This window comes from Simochromis diagramma, unplaced genomic scaffold (genome assembly GCF_900408965.1).
Source record: "Simochromis diagramma unplaced genomic scaffold, fSimDia1.1 OVJJ01000545.1, whole genome shotgun sequence".
Lineage (NCBI taxonomy): Eukaryota > Metazoa > Chordata > Actinopteri > Cichliformes > Cichlidae > Simochromis > Simochromis diagramma.
In genome coordinates this window covers 7,539,489-7,557,092 of record NW_024387371.1, presented here as the reverse complement: position 1 = coordinate 7,557,092, position 17,604 = coordinate 7,539,489, and the positions used below count along the sequence as shown (strand labels likewise).

Sequence of the window (17,604 nt, the reverse complement as noted above, 5' to 3'; positions counted from 1 at the left end):
AGGAAAGCTGCAACATACTTGCAGAGGGTCCGGCAAGTCCTGAGGAGTCAGCTGAATGGAAAGAACACAATTAACACCTACGTCCTGCCGGTTATCAGATACCCTGCTTAGATAATAAGATGACCAAAGAAAGAGGTAGAAGCCACTATCATCAAAATAAGAAAGCTTTTTACCGTGCATGGAAGTTTTTACCCCAAATCCAGTACCCTGAGATTGTATGCTAAGGAAGGTGACTGAGAACTAGTGAGTGTCAGAACCACTATCCAGGATGAAACAACGTGGTGGAGGGTGAAGGCAACAGTGGGGCAACAGTGATCCCTGGTAATCAGAGCACTTGGGACAGTGACCCATGGCTGGACGAGTTGCTCCAAAAGATCGCAGGAACAACATCCAAGATCTCTGTCCCAAAGAGCGCAGTCCTAGGAACAGCAAAGATCCTGTGCAGGACCCTCAAGCTCCCAAGCCTTTGGTAGAAGATCCAGGCTTAAAGGATAAAGACCACCTGCATGGCGAGTGGCGAGAACTTTTTAAAATATATATATAGAGAGATTTACAAACCTTTGTCACTCACTAGTGGGTAATTTTCCTCAACAAATAAATGAAAAAGTAAATTTCCTTATTTGTTAATGAATTTTACTTTGATCTAATTTTAGACTTTTTTTTTTAACTTTTGGGGTTTGAGCCATCATAGGTGACAATTGTAACCCTAACTCTACCCTAATTCTATATTTCGAACGGCACAATCGACTCTTTAAAAGTGTGATTGTTTTTGATATGTAACTGTTAAATTTATTATTTTCTTTGTTGCCTGATTACCAACAATTTAATAAAAATATTATTTTTTTTAAACAGGAGACTTAGTGAAAGATAGGGGCGACTGGGTTTTCTGTTCGACAAAGAGGGTTACCTAGATCTCTGAGACAGTCACCTGAGTAGTGAAGCTGCATGCTGGCAAGTTATCTCCAACAAACTCTGAGTTTCTCTCTGACTCCTCCTGTCCTGCTACAGCTGATCCAGCTGACTGACTTGGTTTCATTTCCTCATTCACACAGCCTTTGATAAAGTATTACTCTGCAGAAATTCCCATCTTTGCAAACATAATAATCTGGTTAGATGTTAGTTTCTTGTTATATTTAACATGACAACTTTTATTATCGGTCACTGGATAGCACTGATTTATTATCAACTCAACCCCACCCATCCCATATATGTCTTAACTTTAGCAATTACAGTTTAAAAAAATCTTTAGGATACGGGGCTCTGATTATTATGTTTTCAACACACCTTTTTTTCACAGGAAATTTTACAAACATTTACATCTGAATTCAAGTGTTATGACTGAATGTTAAATTGAAATATTTACTAATATAAAATTGATATTAAATCTAAATATTTCTTAAATCTAAATACACTGGCACTGATTAGTGATCAGTTATTTAGATATTTCTTTAGGCAACACTGAATTGTGCCCTAACCCTAACCCTAGTTGATGGTTGGTCTGTTTTCATTCAGCACTTCCTGTACCAAAAGAGTACGTAAGGAAGGTGACAAATCAAACTTAAAACCTTTGAGTCCTTAAAGTGAAGGAATTATCCATCAATTATCTACCCTACTACCTTATCCACCAATTTCAGATCAATTGGTGGATAAGGTAGTAGAGTAAGTTCACTTCCCTAGCAAAGAAGAGTCATTACAAAACCAGCATGATGCTCTGGATCTTCCTATATCCAGTGATAAACAGTTTCTATGCAGATGGCCCTGTTTCCATTTACAAAGCTTGAATCTATTGGTGAGTTCTGTGATGAAAATGAAAATAATGTGAATCCTGTGCTATGGCCTTAATATTTAGAAAATATGCCAAAACACCACAATTACCAGAAAATTACATGAGAGAATGGCTTTTGAATAAATTATGATTCATCCTTCCAGTACGTTGTTTACACGTTACCTTGTTTTTCATTCATATATTTTTTGTCACCTTTTCTGACAAGAGACTCCTGATTGAGTCCTTCGGGTATTCTGGATGCTCCCAGTTTTGTTTGTTATCCTTTGAGCTTGTGTAATTGACCAAATCTCAATGCTGTTTCCCTCTTTGACAACCTCTTTTAACTCAGTCTGGACTCTCGCTCTTCTTAGCAATCAGTAGTTGACCTGCACTGAAGGACAATCTACCTCAAGTCAAGTCCCAGGTTAGTGCAGCAGAAAAAATCATATTGTTGGTTTAAGCTGCTTAATTATGAAACAAAAGGTCAGTATGAACATGACCAACATTGTAAATGATCTACATCCCTGTTACGTAATACAAGACTCCAAATACATGCTGACAAACAGCCCTTCCATTATATGTGTATTCTTGTATGCATTCCTTGCATTATTGTCTGTTATAACAATATGTGGAAATCTCCTTGTAATAATTTCTGTGATTTACTTCAAACAGCTCCATACTCCTACTAATTCTCTCATCCTCTCTCTTGCTGTGGCTGACCTGCTCGTTGGGATTATAGCATTTCCTCTCAGCATGGCATTCTCTCTCAGCTCATGTCTTTATCATGAGGGTTTGTTTTGCAAAGTGCGAGGGACCTTTGATATTTCACTGAGCACATGTTCCATCCTGAACCTCTGCTGTATTTCTATTGACAGATACCATGCTGTTTGCCAGCCTCTGACATATCAAACTAAAATCAGCCATCGTGTTGTTGTGTTCATGATCATGATGAGCTGGGGGGTTTCTGGGATAATTGGAATTAGTGTCACCATTGCTGGATTTAATAATGAAAAATGTGAGGAATCATGTTTGATTGACGTTCTAATGGAAAGCACTGTTGGACCCATGTTATCATTTTACCTGCCAGTGACCATAATGCTTTGTATCTACCTAAAGATTTTCTTTGTTGCTTTGAGGCAAGCAAGAAGCATCCAGAACACAAAGTGTGGACAAACTGCCAGTATCAAGGAGAGAAAGGCGACCAAAACTCTGGCTATTGTTTTGGGAGTTTTTATATTTTGCTGGAGTCCTTTTTTTCTTTGCATCACATTCCCACCATTTACCAGTGATTCTGTACCAGTTCCTGTAATTGAAACTCTTAACTGGCTTGCATTGGCAAATTCAATGCTAAATCCATTTATTTATGCTTTCTTTTATAGCTGGTTCAGGTCAGCCATCAGAATGATTATTTGTGGGAAAATATTCCAAGGGGATTTTACCAAAACAAATATGACTTGATAAAATATACACATTTCACAAATCTTACAGTAAAAACAAACATAAAACAGCCACTGAACCCTACCTGAAGCATCACACACATAATGTCTCAATAGCGACTGAAAGAAATAATCTGAATAGCAAATACGTTTTGTACAAATGTACAAACACATTGTTTGATTGTTCAAATAGTTTTGCAAATATTGTCATCGCTTATCGTTATGGAGGGCCAGGAGTGACAAAATGAATGAATTAATAAATATTTTATTAATTAATTTAAATGTAAATTAATTATATTAAATAAATATTTCAATAATTATTGAAATAGCGTTCAAGCTGTCATACCGCCAGCAAAGTGCAGGTCCCGGTACACAACTGTCATAACCCCCGCTGACTGTCACCTCTCACAGGTTGAACACAGACATTTACTGAGAATATATCTATTGGGTCTTTATTTCCTGATGTTCGTATGTGACATACTTTGTTTCAGTTGCCAATTCTGAATTTAAACTAACAATGAGAATATGTTTAAGGGGGAGGAAATAAATAGTCAATAATCAGTGTGCCCTGTGTATTCACGCATAATCTTTATAAAAACAGATAACATTGTTGTTTCCATCATGTAGTAACTGTTAGGTTTAACTATACAAAGCTTGTTAGAAACACATACAGACTTCACGATGTTTGACTAATATTTTCATTGTGAATATTAAGCATGAGGGTAATGTAGAGTCGAGCTGCTGTCTCAGAGCCCTGCATACTACAGAGTGAGGTCAGCATATCCAGGATATCTTTCCGTTATCTGGAATCACTGACCCTAACACTGGGAACTGGATAAACAGTCACACAAAGCTGGTTCTCAGCTCTCTAAGTTAACCCAGTGTTTCCCAGCATGGTTAAATAAAAGCGTTGGCAGCATCAAACTATTCTAACATCATCTACGAGTCTGATTAATTGGTCATATAAATACTCTTTTACAGAAAATCATCCTTATTAGTGCCAACTATTCCAGAGAAGTGAAAATCTCTGGAATAAAGAAAATAAAGACATACCAGCCAAACACAACACTGTTGTAAAAGAAATGAACGCTTCAGGAATGTGTAGTGGAATGAACATGATTGGTTGAACAGGTGTTCCTGCATGTTCTGTGTTATCTGCATTTCCATCAGCATAAGAGACTCAGCAGCAGATTAGAATATAAGTGTTATAAGTATAATGTTATAAGTACAATATCATTTATACATTTAATAAATCACCAAATTAATTAACGCATGTTCCCGTGACATGACGAAGGGGATGACCTGCCAATCTCTGGGGGCGAGATCACTGAGGCAGTTAAACAACTCCTTGGTGGCAGAGCCCCTGGGGTGGATGAGGTCCGTCCTGAGTTCCTGAAGGCTCTGGATGTTGTAGGGCTGTCTTGGTTGACATGTCTCTACAATGTTGTGTGGTGATCAGGTTCAGTACCCCTGGACTGGCAGTCCGGGGTGGTGGTCCCCATCTTTAAGAAAGGGGACCAGAGGGGGTGTTCCAACTACAGGGGAATCACACTCCTCAGCCTCCCTGGGAAAGTCTATGCCAGGGTGCTGGAGAGGAGAGTCTGTCCGTTAGTTGAACCTCGGATACAGGAGGAACAATGCGGTTTTCGTCCTGGTCGTGGAACATTGGATCAGCTCTTTATCCTCTCAACGATACTTGAGGGTGCATGAGAGTTTGCCCAACCAGTCTACATGTGTTTTGTGGACTTGGAGAAGGCATTTGACTGTGTCCCTCGGTGGGTCCTGTGGGGGGTGCTCTGGGAGTATGGGGTGTCTGGCCCGTTGCTACGGGTCATTCAGTCCTTATACAACCGTTGCAAGAGCTTGGTCCGCATAGCTGGCAATAAGTCGGACTCGTTTCTGGTGGGTGATGGGCTCTGCCAGGGCTGCCCTTTGTCACCGATCCTGTTCATAATTTTTATGGACAGAATTTCTAGGTGTAGCCAAGTGGCGGAAGGCTTTCACTTTGGTGGTCTCAGGATCTCATCTCTGCTTTTTGCAGATGATGTGGTTCTGTTAGCTTCTCCAGGTGATGGCCTCCAGCTCGCCTTGGAACGGTTCACAAGCCGAGTGTGAAGCAGTGGGAATGAGAATCAGCACCTCCATGATCCTCAGCTAGAAAAGGGTGGAGTGCCCACTCCGGACGAGTTCCTGCCCCAAGTGGAGGAGGTCTCGGGGTCTTGTTCACGAGTGACAGGAGAAGGGAGTGGGAGATCGACAGACCGATTGGTGCAGTGGCTGCAGCGATGCGGATGTTGTACCGGTCTGTTGTGGTGAAGAGAGAGCTGGGTGTAAAAGTGAAGCTCTCAATTTACCGGTCGATCTACGTCCCTACCCTCACCTATGGTCACGAGCTGTGGGTAGCAGTGTTGGTCAAGTTACTTGAAAAAAGTAATCAGTAACTAATTACTGATTACTACTCCAAAAAAGTAATCCTGTTACTTTACTGATTACTTATTTACAAAAGTAATTAATTACTTAGTTACTTAGTTACTTTTTAAAAACACGATTTGCAACCTGAAGAGGTGATAAAGCGATAGATCTTTCAGCAAAAATTTAAGCAAAAATGTAATCATATGCAACATTCTCTGACTTGAATAAATTAGTTTAACATTTAAACCTATTTTCTACACATTCCAGCACAGAAAATAAAAATATTTTTTGTGTTTACACTCACTCTTTCAAATAGATGCAAGTAAAACACAGCAGAAAATAAATAAAGTCAAAGACTCAGTGGTCCTGTTGCTCTATTTTCACCTGTAAAGCAGGACTGCGGTAGGCGGAGGCTTACCCTGGTGCAGGTGTGCCGCGGTCAGTTGAAGAATCAGCGAGTTTCTCTGTGAATTTCCCATTACGTCGTTGCGCACTCGGTGCTTGCTTGGAAGTTTAGGGGTTTTTTTCGCTGTAAAAAGAAGTTTTCTTCCCACGCACGATGGACGCTAATGTTTTTGTCACTTTTTATGGAATCAAACTCAAAGTAAGGTCAGTACTTCCACGCTTTAAACGCTGCACGCTCATACTGTCTCCCACAATCGATATATGATCCATTGTTGATCTGCAGACAGCTGTTGTCACTAACGGCGCACTCGCTTACGTCACTGTCGTGAGACATTCTCGCAAAAAATCACGGTTTTAGTAACGCAGTAACGCAGCGTTACTACGGGAAAGTAACGGTGATCTAATTACCGTTTTTGCAATAGTAATCCCTTACTTTACTCGTTACTTGAAAAAAGTAATCAGATTACAGTAATGCGTTACAAGTAACGCGTTACTGCCCATCTCTGGTGGGTAGTGACCTAAAGAATGAGATCGCGGATACAAACGGTGGAAATGGGTTTCCTGCGAACCGTGGCTGTCCTCTCCCTTAGAGATCTGCAAGGCTAACTTTGTAGTGCTTTTATCTGAGCTCAATCTGTGCTCTCACCTTAGCTAATACTGTAACACGATCTAATCTGTTATTTACAAATTGGCTGATAACATATGTTTAGAAAGTACACTATTCTTTTAGACAGCTCATGAAATGAGGCATCCAAAAACAAACAGAAAACCAAACAGGGCTGTCAGGAACTAAATTCATAATATGCATGCATTTAGCTCCTGGATCCAGAAACATATTTGCTTCATTTTTTAAAATTTGTGATATTTGCTTCAGATGTCATGCAGTTTTGTTTTGTTTTTTAATCATTATTTGTCATTCAATTTGTTTGATGAAAATTTTCATTCTAGAAGCTAACCTCATGACATTAAGGAGTGAATGTGATATCAAACAAGTGATACACAACCACGAGCACTTATAGCAATGATATCGGAGTGTAATTGTATGGTATCAATGAGAGGGAAAGTAGTCACAACAAAGGGCATTGTGCTATTGTAAGGCAAATCCAATCACAAAGGCAAATCATGAAAAGGCTGCTAGGAAAGCTGCAACATACCTGCAGAGGGTCCGGCAAGTCCTGAGGAGTCAGCTGAATGGAAAGAACACAATTAACACCTACGTCCTGCCGGTTATCAGATACCCTGCTTAGATAATAAGATGACCAAAGAAAGAGGTAGAAGCCACTATCATCAAAATAAGAAAGCTTTTTACCGTGCATGGAAGTTTTTACCCCAAATCCAGTACCCTGAGATTGTATGCTAAGGAAGGTGACTGAGAACTAGTGAGTGTCAGAACCACTATCCAGGATGAAACAACGTGGTGGAGGGTGAAGGCAACAGTGGGGCAACAGTGATCCCTGGTAGTCAGAGCACTTGGGACAGTGACCCATGGCTGGGCGAGTTGCTCCAAAAGATCGCAGGAACAACATCCAAGATCTCTGTCCCAAAGAGCGCAGTCCTAGGAACAGCAAAGATCCTGTGCAGGACCCTCAAGCTCCCAAGCCTTTGGTAGAAGATCCAGGCTTAAAGGATAAAGACCACCTGCATGACGAGTGGCGAGAACTTTTTAAAATATATATATAGAGAGATTTACAAACCTTTGTCACTCACTAGTGGGTAATTTTCCTCAACAAATAAATGAAAAAGTAAATTTCCTTATTTGTTAATGAATTTTACTTTGATCTAATTTTAGACTTTTTTTTTTTTTTTAACTTTTGGGGTTTGAGCCATCATAGGTGACAATTGTAACCCTAACTCTACCCTAATTCTATATTTCGAACAGCACAATCGACTCTTTAAAAGTGTGATTGTTTTTGATATGTAACTGTTAAATTTATTATTTTCTTTGTTGCCTGATTACCAACAATTTAATAAAAATATTATTTTTTTTAAACAGGAGACTTAGTGAAAGATAGGGGCGACTGGGTTTTCTGTTCGACAAAGAGGGTTACAGTGGGGCAAAAAAGTATTTAGTCAGCCACCGATTGTGCAAGTTCCCCCACTTAAAATGATGACAGAGGTCAGTAATTTGCACCAGAGGTACACTTCAACTGTGAGAGACAGAATGTGAAAAAAAAATCCATGAATCCACATGGTAGGATTTGTAAAGAATTTATTCGTAAATTAGGGTGGAAAATAAGTATTTGGTCACCTCAAACAAGGAAAATCTCTGGCTCTCACAGACCTGTAACGTCTTCTGTAAGAAGCTTTTCTGTCCCCCACTCGTTACCTGTATGAATGGCACCTGTTTGAACTCATCATCTGTATAAAAGACACCTGTCCACAGCCTCAAACAGTCAGACTCCAAACTCCACCATGGCCAAGACCAAAGAGCTTTCGAAGGACACCAGGAAAAGTATTGTAGACCTGCACCAGACTGGGAAGAGTGAATCTACAATAGGCAAGCAGCTTGGTGTGAAAAAATCAACTGTGGGAGCAATCATCAGAAAATGGAAGACATGCAAGACCACTGATAATCTCCCTCGATCTGGGGCTCCACGCAAGATCTCATCCCGTGGGGTCAAAATGATCATGAGAACTGTGAGCAAAGATCCCAGAACCACACGGGGGGACCTGGTGAATGACCTGCAGAGAGCTGGGACCAAAGTAACAAAGGTCACCATCAGTAACACACTACAACGGCAGGGAATCAAATCCCGCAGTGCCAGACGTGTTCCGCTGCTGAAGCCAGTGCATGTCCAGGTCCGTCTGAAGTTTGCCAGAGAGCACATGGATGATACAGCAGAGGATTGGGAGAATGTCATGTGGTCAGATGAAACCAAACTCGTGTTTGGAGGAAGAAGAATACTGAGTTGCATCCCAAGAACACCATACCTACTGTGAAGCATGGGGGTGGAAACATCATGCTATGGGGCTGTTTTTCTGCCAAGGGGACAGGACGACTGATCCGTGTTAAGGACAGAATGAATGGGGCCATGTATCGTGAGATTTTGAGCCAAAACCTCCTTCCATCAGTGAGAACTTTGAAGATGAAACGAGGCTGGGTCTTCCAACATGACAATGATCCAAAACACACCACCCGGGCAACAAAGGGGTGGCTCCGTAAGAAGCATTTGAAAGTCCTGGAGTAGCCTAGCCAGTCTCCAGACCTCAACCCCATAGAAAATCTGTGGCGGGAGTTGAAAGTCCGTGTTGCTTGGCGACAGCCCCAAAACATCACTGCTCTCGAGAAGATCTGCATGGAGGAATGGGCCAAAATACCAGCTACTGTATGTGCAAACCTGGTAAAGACCAGTGTTGGGACTAACGCGTTATTAAGTAACGCGTTACAGTAACTACGTTATTATTGTGGTAACGAGCACGGTAACTAGTTATTATGCCAAAATCAGGAACGCGTTAGTCATTACTGGGATTTAGATAGGGTCGTTACTCGTTACTTCGTGTGGTGGCTATCGCGGAGCTTCCACAGATTCAATAACATTAGCAAGTGGTGGAAGCCAGCAGGTGGATGAAGGAAAGGGGACGCAGAAGGAAAAGAGACCCGAGGCGGCCGCCGGTCCAAGTGTGAACTGAACTTCAGGTAAGAAGTTATGACCTGCAGTCTCTCTGGGTCAGATATAAACCAAGATTAGGTGGAGTTTATTTTCGTTATTCTGACTTTTTCCGTACTGCGTGCTAGCTAGCATGACGGAGTTTCTATACAGCTGGGTGGGTGCTATGATGTTAATGATGTTGAACTTTATTTTGTTCATAAGTTATTAGAGTTGCCAACCGTCCCGTCTGGTATTCAGAGAAAATATTACGCGTTTCTTATTGAGGTGAAAAGGGACAGTTTGTCCCGTAATTCAGCTACAATGAAAAAGGCACAAAGCTGGAGTTATTCTGTCTTTGCTGCACAGCTGCCTCTTCTTCTTTCATTCTCTCCCCTCCCTCTCCCGTTTCTGCTTCAATCATGAAAACTGATCAATGATCAGCTGATCGGCTCTCTTGTTTGTTTATCGCTCACTTTGCGCCGAAAGAGGAAACCAGCGGATGTCGCGCTAAACAACAGCAGCACGTTTAAGCTTGATCAGCTGTTGTTAGAATTTATTTAATATTAATTTCTAGTATCAGCTGATGTTTGCTGGAGCCACAGCTGCAAAAAAGCTGCTGGTCATGATATGGTTTGGTTATCTGGTGAGAGGGAAACATGAAGATGAAACCAGGAGATGTCCTTACTGGATCATCAGAGCTGAACAGGTGATGGAGAAACAGGTTTACCTTTTAGGGGATATGAATGAGTTGAAGGGAAGTTATGAACTGTTTCTGAGAGACAAATAACCCCAGGATCCTTTTTTAGGTAGCTGACAGCTGGTAACTGTGCAGGTGCGGGTCTAGCAAAGTGTTGCCAGGGGGGCCAAGTAGGGCATTAACAGGGAAAGGGGGGCACAAAGAAATACTTTTCTTTCTTATTCTCATTTAAAATGTCTAGCTTTTAAAAAAATAATTATCTGAATCTTACAACAAACGATTGATAGATTGATGCATATATACCATCAGAACAGTGTACATCACTGTCACAACAGCGTTTGTTTTCATTCAACGGCTTTATGATTTTTCCTATAATGGTGGGCCAGTCTCTAGTCAAAATGCCCGGGACAATTTTCTGTCCCAGTCCAGCCCTGTATGCAGCTTATCTGCAGTCTGGTGTTGCCTACATCTTCCTATTCAGAAGGCAGAATTTCCGAGTTCTGAGTACAATCGAAAGCACCACGACTGCAGTTTTTGTGTTGGATGTAAAAGGCGCACATGACGCTGTGACGTAGGCTAGAATCATGGCAGCAGTCAATGACGGTCCAGGCGTGGGATTTCTCTCGTGGAAATATGCACATTATCTTTTCCTTTCTATTGGTAGGTGGCACAGTGCACTTGTGGCAAGTAAGCAAGCTAGAAGACTGGCAAAGTTATGGAAGCAACACATTAACAAGAGAATTCTGAGTAAAACCAAAGTTACTTTCCCTAGTAACTAGTTACTTTGAAAGTAATGAGTAACTTGAAGTAACTGAGTTACTTTTGAGAGAAATAACTAGTAATGTAACTAAGTTACAATTTTAAAGTAACTTACCCAACACTGGTAAAGACCTATAGTAAACGTTTGACCTCTGTTATTGCCAACAAAGGTTATGTTACAAAGTATTGAGTCGTATTTTTGTTATTGACCAAATACTTATTTTCCACCCTGATTTACGAATAAACTCTTTACAAATCCTACCATGTGAATTCATGGATTCTTTTTTTCACATTCTGTCTCTCACAGTTGAAGTGTACCTCTGGTGCAAATTACTGACCTCTGTCATCATTTTAAGTGGGGGAACTTGCACAATCGGTGGCTGACTAAATACTTTTTTGCCCCACTGTACCTAGTTCTCTGAGACAGTCACCTGAGTAGTGAAGCTGCATGCTGGCAAGTTATCTTCAACAAACTCTGAGTTTCTCTCTGACTCCTCCTGTCCTGCTACAGCTGATCCAGCTGACTGACTTGGTTTCATTTCCTCATTCACACAGCCATTGATAAAGTATTACTCTGCAGAAATTCCCATCTTTGCAAACATAATAATCTGGTTAGATGTTAGTTTCTTGTTATATTTAACATGACAACTTTTATTATTGGTCACTGGATAGCACTGATTTATTATCAACTCAACCCCACCCATCCCATATATGTCTTAACTTTAGCAATTACAGTTTAAAAAAATCTTTAGGATATGGGGCTCTGATTATTATGTTTTCAACACACCTTTTTTCCACAGGAAATTTTTACAAACATTTACATCTGAATTCAAGTGTTATGACTGAATGTTAAATTGAAATATTTACTAATATAAAATTGATATTAAATCTAAATATTTCTTAAATCTAAATACACTGGCACTGATTAGTGATCAGTTATTTAGATATTTCTTTAGGCAACACTGAATTGTGCCCTAACCCTAACCCTAGTTGATGGTTGGTCTGTTTTCATTCAGCACTTCCTGTACCAAAAGAGTACGTAAGGAAGGTGACAAATCAAACTTAAAACCTTTGAGTCCTTAAAGTGAAGGAATTATCCATCAATTATCTACCCTACTACCTTATCCACCAATTTCAGATCAATTGGTGGATAAGGTAGTAGAGTAAGTTCACTTCCCTAGCAAAGAAGAGTCATTACAAAACCAGCATGATGCTCTGGATCTTCCTATATCCAGTGATAAACAGTTTCTATGCAGATGGCCCTGTTTCCATTTACAAAGCTTGAATCTATTGGTGAGTTCTGTGATGAAAATGAAAATAATGTGAATCCTGTGCTATGGCCTTAATATTTAGAAAATATGCCAAAACACCACAATTACCAGAAAATTGCATGAGAGAATGGCTTTTGAATAAATTATGATTCATCCTTCCAGTACGTTGTTTACACGCTACATTGTTTTTCATTCATATATTTTTTTGTCACCTTTTCTGACAAGAGACTCCTGATTGAGTCCTTCGGGTATTCTGGATGCTCCCAGTTTTGTTTGTTATCCTTTGAGCTTGTGTAATTGACCAAATCTCAATGCTGTTTCCCTCTTTGACAACCTCTTTTAACTCAGTCTGGACTCTCGCTCTTCTTAGCAATCAGTAGTTGACCTGCACTGAAGGACAATCTACCTCAAGTCAAGTCCCAGGTTAGTGCAGCAGAAAAAATCATATTGTTGGTTTAAGCTGCTTAATTATGAAACAAAAGGTCAGTATGAACATGACCAACATTGTAAATGATCTACATCCCTGTTATGTAATACAAGACTCCAAATACATGCTGACAAACAGCCCTTCCATTATATGTGTATTCTTGTATGCATTCCTTGCATTATTGTCTGTTATAACAATATGTGGAAATCTCCTTGTAATAATTTCTGTGATTTACTTCAAACAGCTCCATACTCCTACTAATTCTCTCATCCTCTCTCTTGCTGTGGCTGACCTGCTCGTTGGGATTATAGCATTTCCTCTCAGCATGGCATTCTCTCTCAGCTCATGTCTTTATCATGAGGGTTTGTTTTGCAAAGTGCGAGGGACCTTTGATATTTCACTGAGCACATGTTCCATCCTGAACCTCTGCTGTATTTCTATTGACAGATACCATGCTGTTTGCCAGCCTCTGACATATCAAACTAAAATCAGCCATCGTGTTGTTGTGTTCATGATCATGATGAGCTGGGGGGTTTCTGGGATAATTGGAATTAGTGTCACCATTGCTGGATTTAATAATGAAAAATGTGAGGAATCATGTTTGATTGACGTTCTAATATACAGCACTGTTGGACCCATGTTATCATTTTACCTGCCAGTGACCATAATGCTTTGTATCTACCTAAAGATTTTCTTTGTTGCTTTGAGGCAAGCAAGAAGCATCCAGAACACAAAGTGTGGACAAACTGCCAGTATCAAGGAGAGAAAGGCGACCAAAACTCTGGCTATTGTTTTGGGAGTTTTTATATTTTGCTGGAGTCCTTTTTTTCTTTGCATCACATTCCCACCATTTACCAGTGATTCTGTACCAGTTCCTGTAATTGAAACTCTTAACTGGCTTACACTGGCAAATTCAATGCTAAATCCATTTATTTATGCTTTCTTTTATAGCTGGTTCAGGTCAGCCATCAGAATGATTATTTGTGGGAAAATATTCCAAGGGGATTTTACCAACACAAATATGACTTGATAAAATATACACATTTCACAAATCTTACAGTAAAAACAAACATAAAACAGCCACTGAACCCTACCTGAAGCATCACACACATAATGTCTCAATAGCGACTGAAAGAAATAATCTGAGTAGCAAATACGTTTTGTACAAATGTACAAACACATTGTTTGATTGTTCAAATAGTTTTGCAAATATTGTCATTGCTTATCGTTATGGAGGGCCAGGAGTGACAAAATGAATGAATTAATAAATATTTTATTAATTAATTTAAATTAAAATTAATTATATTAAATAAATATTTCAATAATTATTGAAATAGCGTTCAAGCTGTCATACCGCCAGCAAAGTGCAGGTCCCGGTACACAACTGTCATAACCCCCGCTGACTGTCACCTCTCACAGGTTGAACACCGACTTCATTTACTGAGAATATATCTATTGGGTCTTTATTTCCTGATGTTCGTATGTGACATACTTTGTTTCAGTTGCCAATTCTGAATTTAAACTAACAATAAGAATATGTTTAAGAGGGAGGAAATAAATAATCAATAATCAGTGTGCCCTGTGTATTCATGCATAAACTTTATAAAAACAGATAACATTGTTGTTTCCATCATGTAGTAACTGTTAGGTTTAACTATACAAAGCTTGTCAGAAACACATACAGACTTCACGATGTTCGACTAATATTTTCATTGCGAATATTAAGCATGAGGGTAACGTACAGTCGAGCTGCTGTCTCAGAGCCCTGCATACTACAGAGTGAGGTCAGCATATCCAGGATAGCTTTCCGTTATCTGGAATCACTGACCCTAACACTGGGAACTGGATAAACAGTCACACAAAGCTGGTTCTCAGCTCTGTTAACCCAGTGTTTCCCAGCATGGTTAAATAAAAGCGTTGGCAGCATCAAACTATTCTAACATCATCTACGAGTCTGATTAATTGGTCATACAAATAATCTTTTACAGAAAATCATCCTTATTAGTGCCAACTATTCCAGAGAAGTGAAAATCTCTGGAATAAAGAAAATAAAGACATACCAGCCAAACACAACACTGTTGTAAAAGAAATGAACGCTTCAGGAATGTGTAGTGGAATGAACATGATTGGTTGAACAGGTGTTCCTGCATGTTCTGTGTTATCTGCATTTCCATCAGCTTAAGAGACTCAGCAGCAGATTAGAATATAAGTGTTATAAGTATAATGTTATAAGTATAATATCATTTATACATTTAATAAATCACCAAATTAATTAATGCATGTTCCCGTGACATGACGAAGGGGATGACCTGCCAATCTCTGGGGGCGAGATCACTGAGGCAGTTAAACAACTCCTTGGTGGCAGAGCCCCTGGGGTGGATGAGGTCTGTCCTGAGTTCCTGAAGGCTCTGGATGTTGTAGGGCTGTCTTGGTTGACATGTCTCTACAATGTTGTGTGGCGATCAGGTTCAGTACCCCTGGACTGGCAGTCCGGGGTGGTGGTCCCCATCTTTAAGAAAGGGGACCAGAGAGGGGTGTTCCAACTACAGGGGAATCACACTCCTCAGCCTCCCTGGGAAAGTCTATGCCAGGGTGCTGGAGAGGAGAGTCTGTCCGTTAGTTGAACCTCGGATACAGGAGGAACAATGCGGTTTTCGTCCTGGTTGTGGAACATTGGATCAGCTCTTTATCCTCTCAACGATACTTGAGGGTGCATGAGAGTTTGCCCAACCAGTCTACATGTGTTTTGTGGACTTGGAGAAGGCATTTGACTGTGTCCCTCGGTGGGTCCTGTGGGGGGTGCTCTGGGAGTATGGGGTGTCTGGCCCGTTGCTACGGGTCATTCAGTCCTTATACAACCGTTGCAAGAGCTTGGTCCGCATAGCTGGCAATAAGTCGGACTCGTTTCTGGTGGGTGATGGGCTCTGCCAGGGCTGCCCTTTGTCACCGATCCTGTTCATAATTTTTATGGACAGAATTTCTAGGTGTAGCCAAGTGGCGGAAGGCTTTCACTTTGGTGGTCTCAGGATCTCATCTCTCCTTTTTGCAGATGATGTGGTTCTGTTAGCTTCTCCGGGTGATGGCCTCCAGCTCGCCTAGGAAGGGTTCGCAGCCGAGTGTGAAGCAGTGGGAATGAGAATCAGCACCTCCATGATCCTCAGCTAGAAATGGGTGGAGTGCCCACTCCGGACGAGTTCCTGCCCCAAGTGGAGGAGGTCTCGGGGTCTTGTTCACGAGTGACGGGAGAAGGGAGTGGGAGATCGACAGACCGATTGGTGCAGCGGCTGCAGCGATGCGGATGCTGTACTGGTCTGTTGTGGTGAAGAGAGAGCTGGGTGTAAAAGCGAAGCTCTCAATTTACCGGTCGATCTACGTCCCGACCCTCACCTATGGTCACGAGCTGTGGGTAGTGACCTAAAGAATGAGATCGCGGATACAAACGGTGGAAATGGGTCTCCTCCGAACCGTGGCTGTCCTCTCCCTTAGAGATCTGCAAGGCTAACTTTATAGTGCTTTTATCTGAGCTCAATCTGTGCTCTCACCTTAGCTAATACTATAACACGATGTAATCTGTTATTTACAAATTGGCTGATAACATATGTTTAGAAAGTACACTATTCTTTTAGACAGCTCATGAAATGAGGCATCCAAAAACAAACAGAAAACCAAACAGGGCTGTCAGGAACTAAATTCATAATATGCATGCATTTAGCTCCTGGATCCAGAAACATATTTGCTTCATTTTTTAAAATTTGTGATATTTGCTTCAGATGTCATGCAGTTTTGTTTTGTTTTTTTAATCATTATTTGTCATTCAATTTGTTTGATGAAAATTTTCATTCTAGAAGCTAACCTCATGACATTAAGGAGTGAATGAGATCTCAAATAAGTGATACACAACCACGAGCACCTATAGCAATGATATCGGAGTGTAATTGTATGGTATCAATGAGAGGGAAAGTAGTCACAACAAAGGGCATTGTGCTATTGGAAGGCAAATCCAATCACAAAGGCAAATCATGAAGAGGCTGCTAGGAAAGCTGCAACCACCAAATACCTGCAGAGGGTCCGGCAAGTCCTGAGGAGTCAGCTGAATGGAAAGAACACAATTAACACCTACGTCCTGCCAGTTATCAGATACCCTGCTTAGATAATAAGATGACCAAAGAAAGAGGTAGAAGCCACTATCATCAAAATAAGAAAGCTTTTTACCGTGCATGGAAGTTTTTACCCCAAATCCAGTACCCTGAGATTGTATGCTAAGGAAGGTGACTGAGAACTAGTGAGTGTCAGAACCACTATCCAGGATGAAACAACGTGGTGGAGGGTGAAGGCAACAGTGGGGCAACAGTGATCCCTGGTAGACAGAGCACTTGGGACAGTGACCCATGGCTGGGCGAGTTGCTCCAAAAGATCGCAGGAACAACATCCAAGATCTCTGTCCCAAAGAGCGCAGTCCTAGGAACAGCAAAGATCCTGTGCAGGACCCTCAAGCTCCCAAGCCTTTGGTAGAAGATCCAGGCTTAAAGGATAAAGACCACCTGCATGGCGAGTGGCGAGAACTTTTTAAAATATATATATAGAGAGATTTACAAACCTTTGTCACTCACTAGTGGGTAATTTTCCTCAACAAATAAATGAAAAAGTAAATTTCCTTATTTGTTAATGAATTTTACTTTGATCTAATTTTAGACTTTTTTTTAAACTTTTGGGGTTTGAGCCATCATAGGTGACAATTGTAACCCTAACTCTACCCTAATTCTATATTTCGAACGGCACAATCGACTCTTTAAAAGTGTGATTGTTTTTGATATGTAACTGTTAAATTTATTATTTTCTTTG

General features: G+C 40.7%; 2 protein-coding genes and 1 long non-coding RNA gene across 3 annotated transcripts; all 3 read left to right on the top strand.

Annotated features, from left to right (window-relative positions):
• Window positions 1-2,260: 2,260 nt before the first annotated feature.
• On the top strand, window positions 2,261-3,223 carry LOC120718886 (trace amine-associated receptor 1-like). The gene has a single exon (XM_040007613.1). The coding sequence runs from the start codon at window positions 2,261-2,263 to the stop codon at window positions 3,221-3,223; it is 963 nt and encodes a 320-aa protein (XP_039863547.1).
• A 2,149-nt stretch (window positions 3,224-5,372) lies between these two features.
• LOC120718905 lies at window positions 5,373-16,170 on the top strand. The gene is made up of 3 exons (XR_005692592.1): window positions 5,373-5,409; window positions 11,372-11,378; window positions 15,978-16,170. It is a non-coding gene; the product is annotated as an uncharacterized LOC120718905 (long non-coding RNA).
• Window positions 12,556-13,975, top strand: LOC120718903 (trace amine-associated receptor 1-like). The gene has a single exon (XM_040007635.1). The coding sequence runs from the start codon at window positions 12,806-12,808 to the stop codon at window positions 13,790-13,792; it is 987 nt and encodes a 328-aa protein (XP_039863569.1). The 5' UTR covers window positions 12,556-12,805; the 3' UTR covers window positions 13,793-13,975.
• Window positions 16,171-17,604: the final 1,434 nt, after the last annotated feature.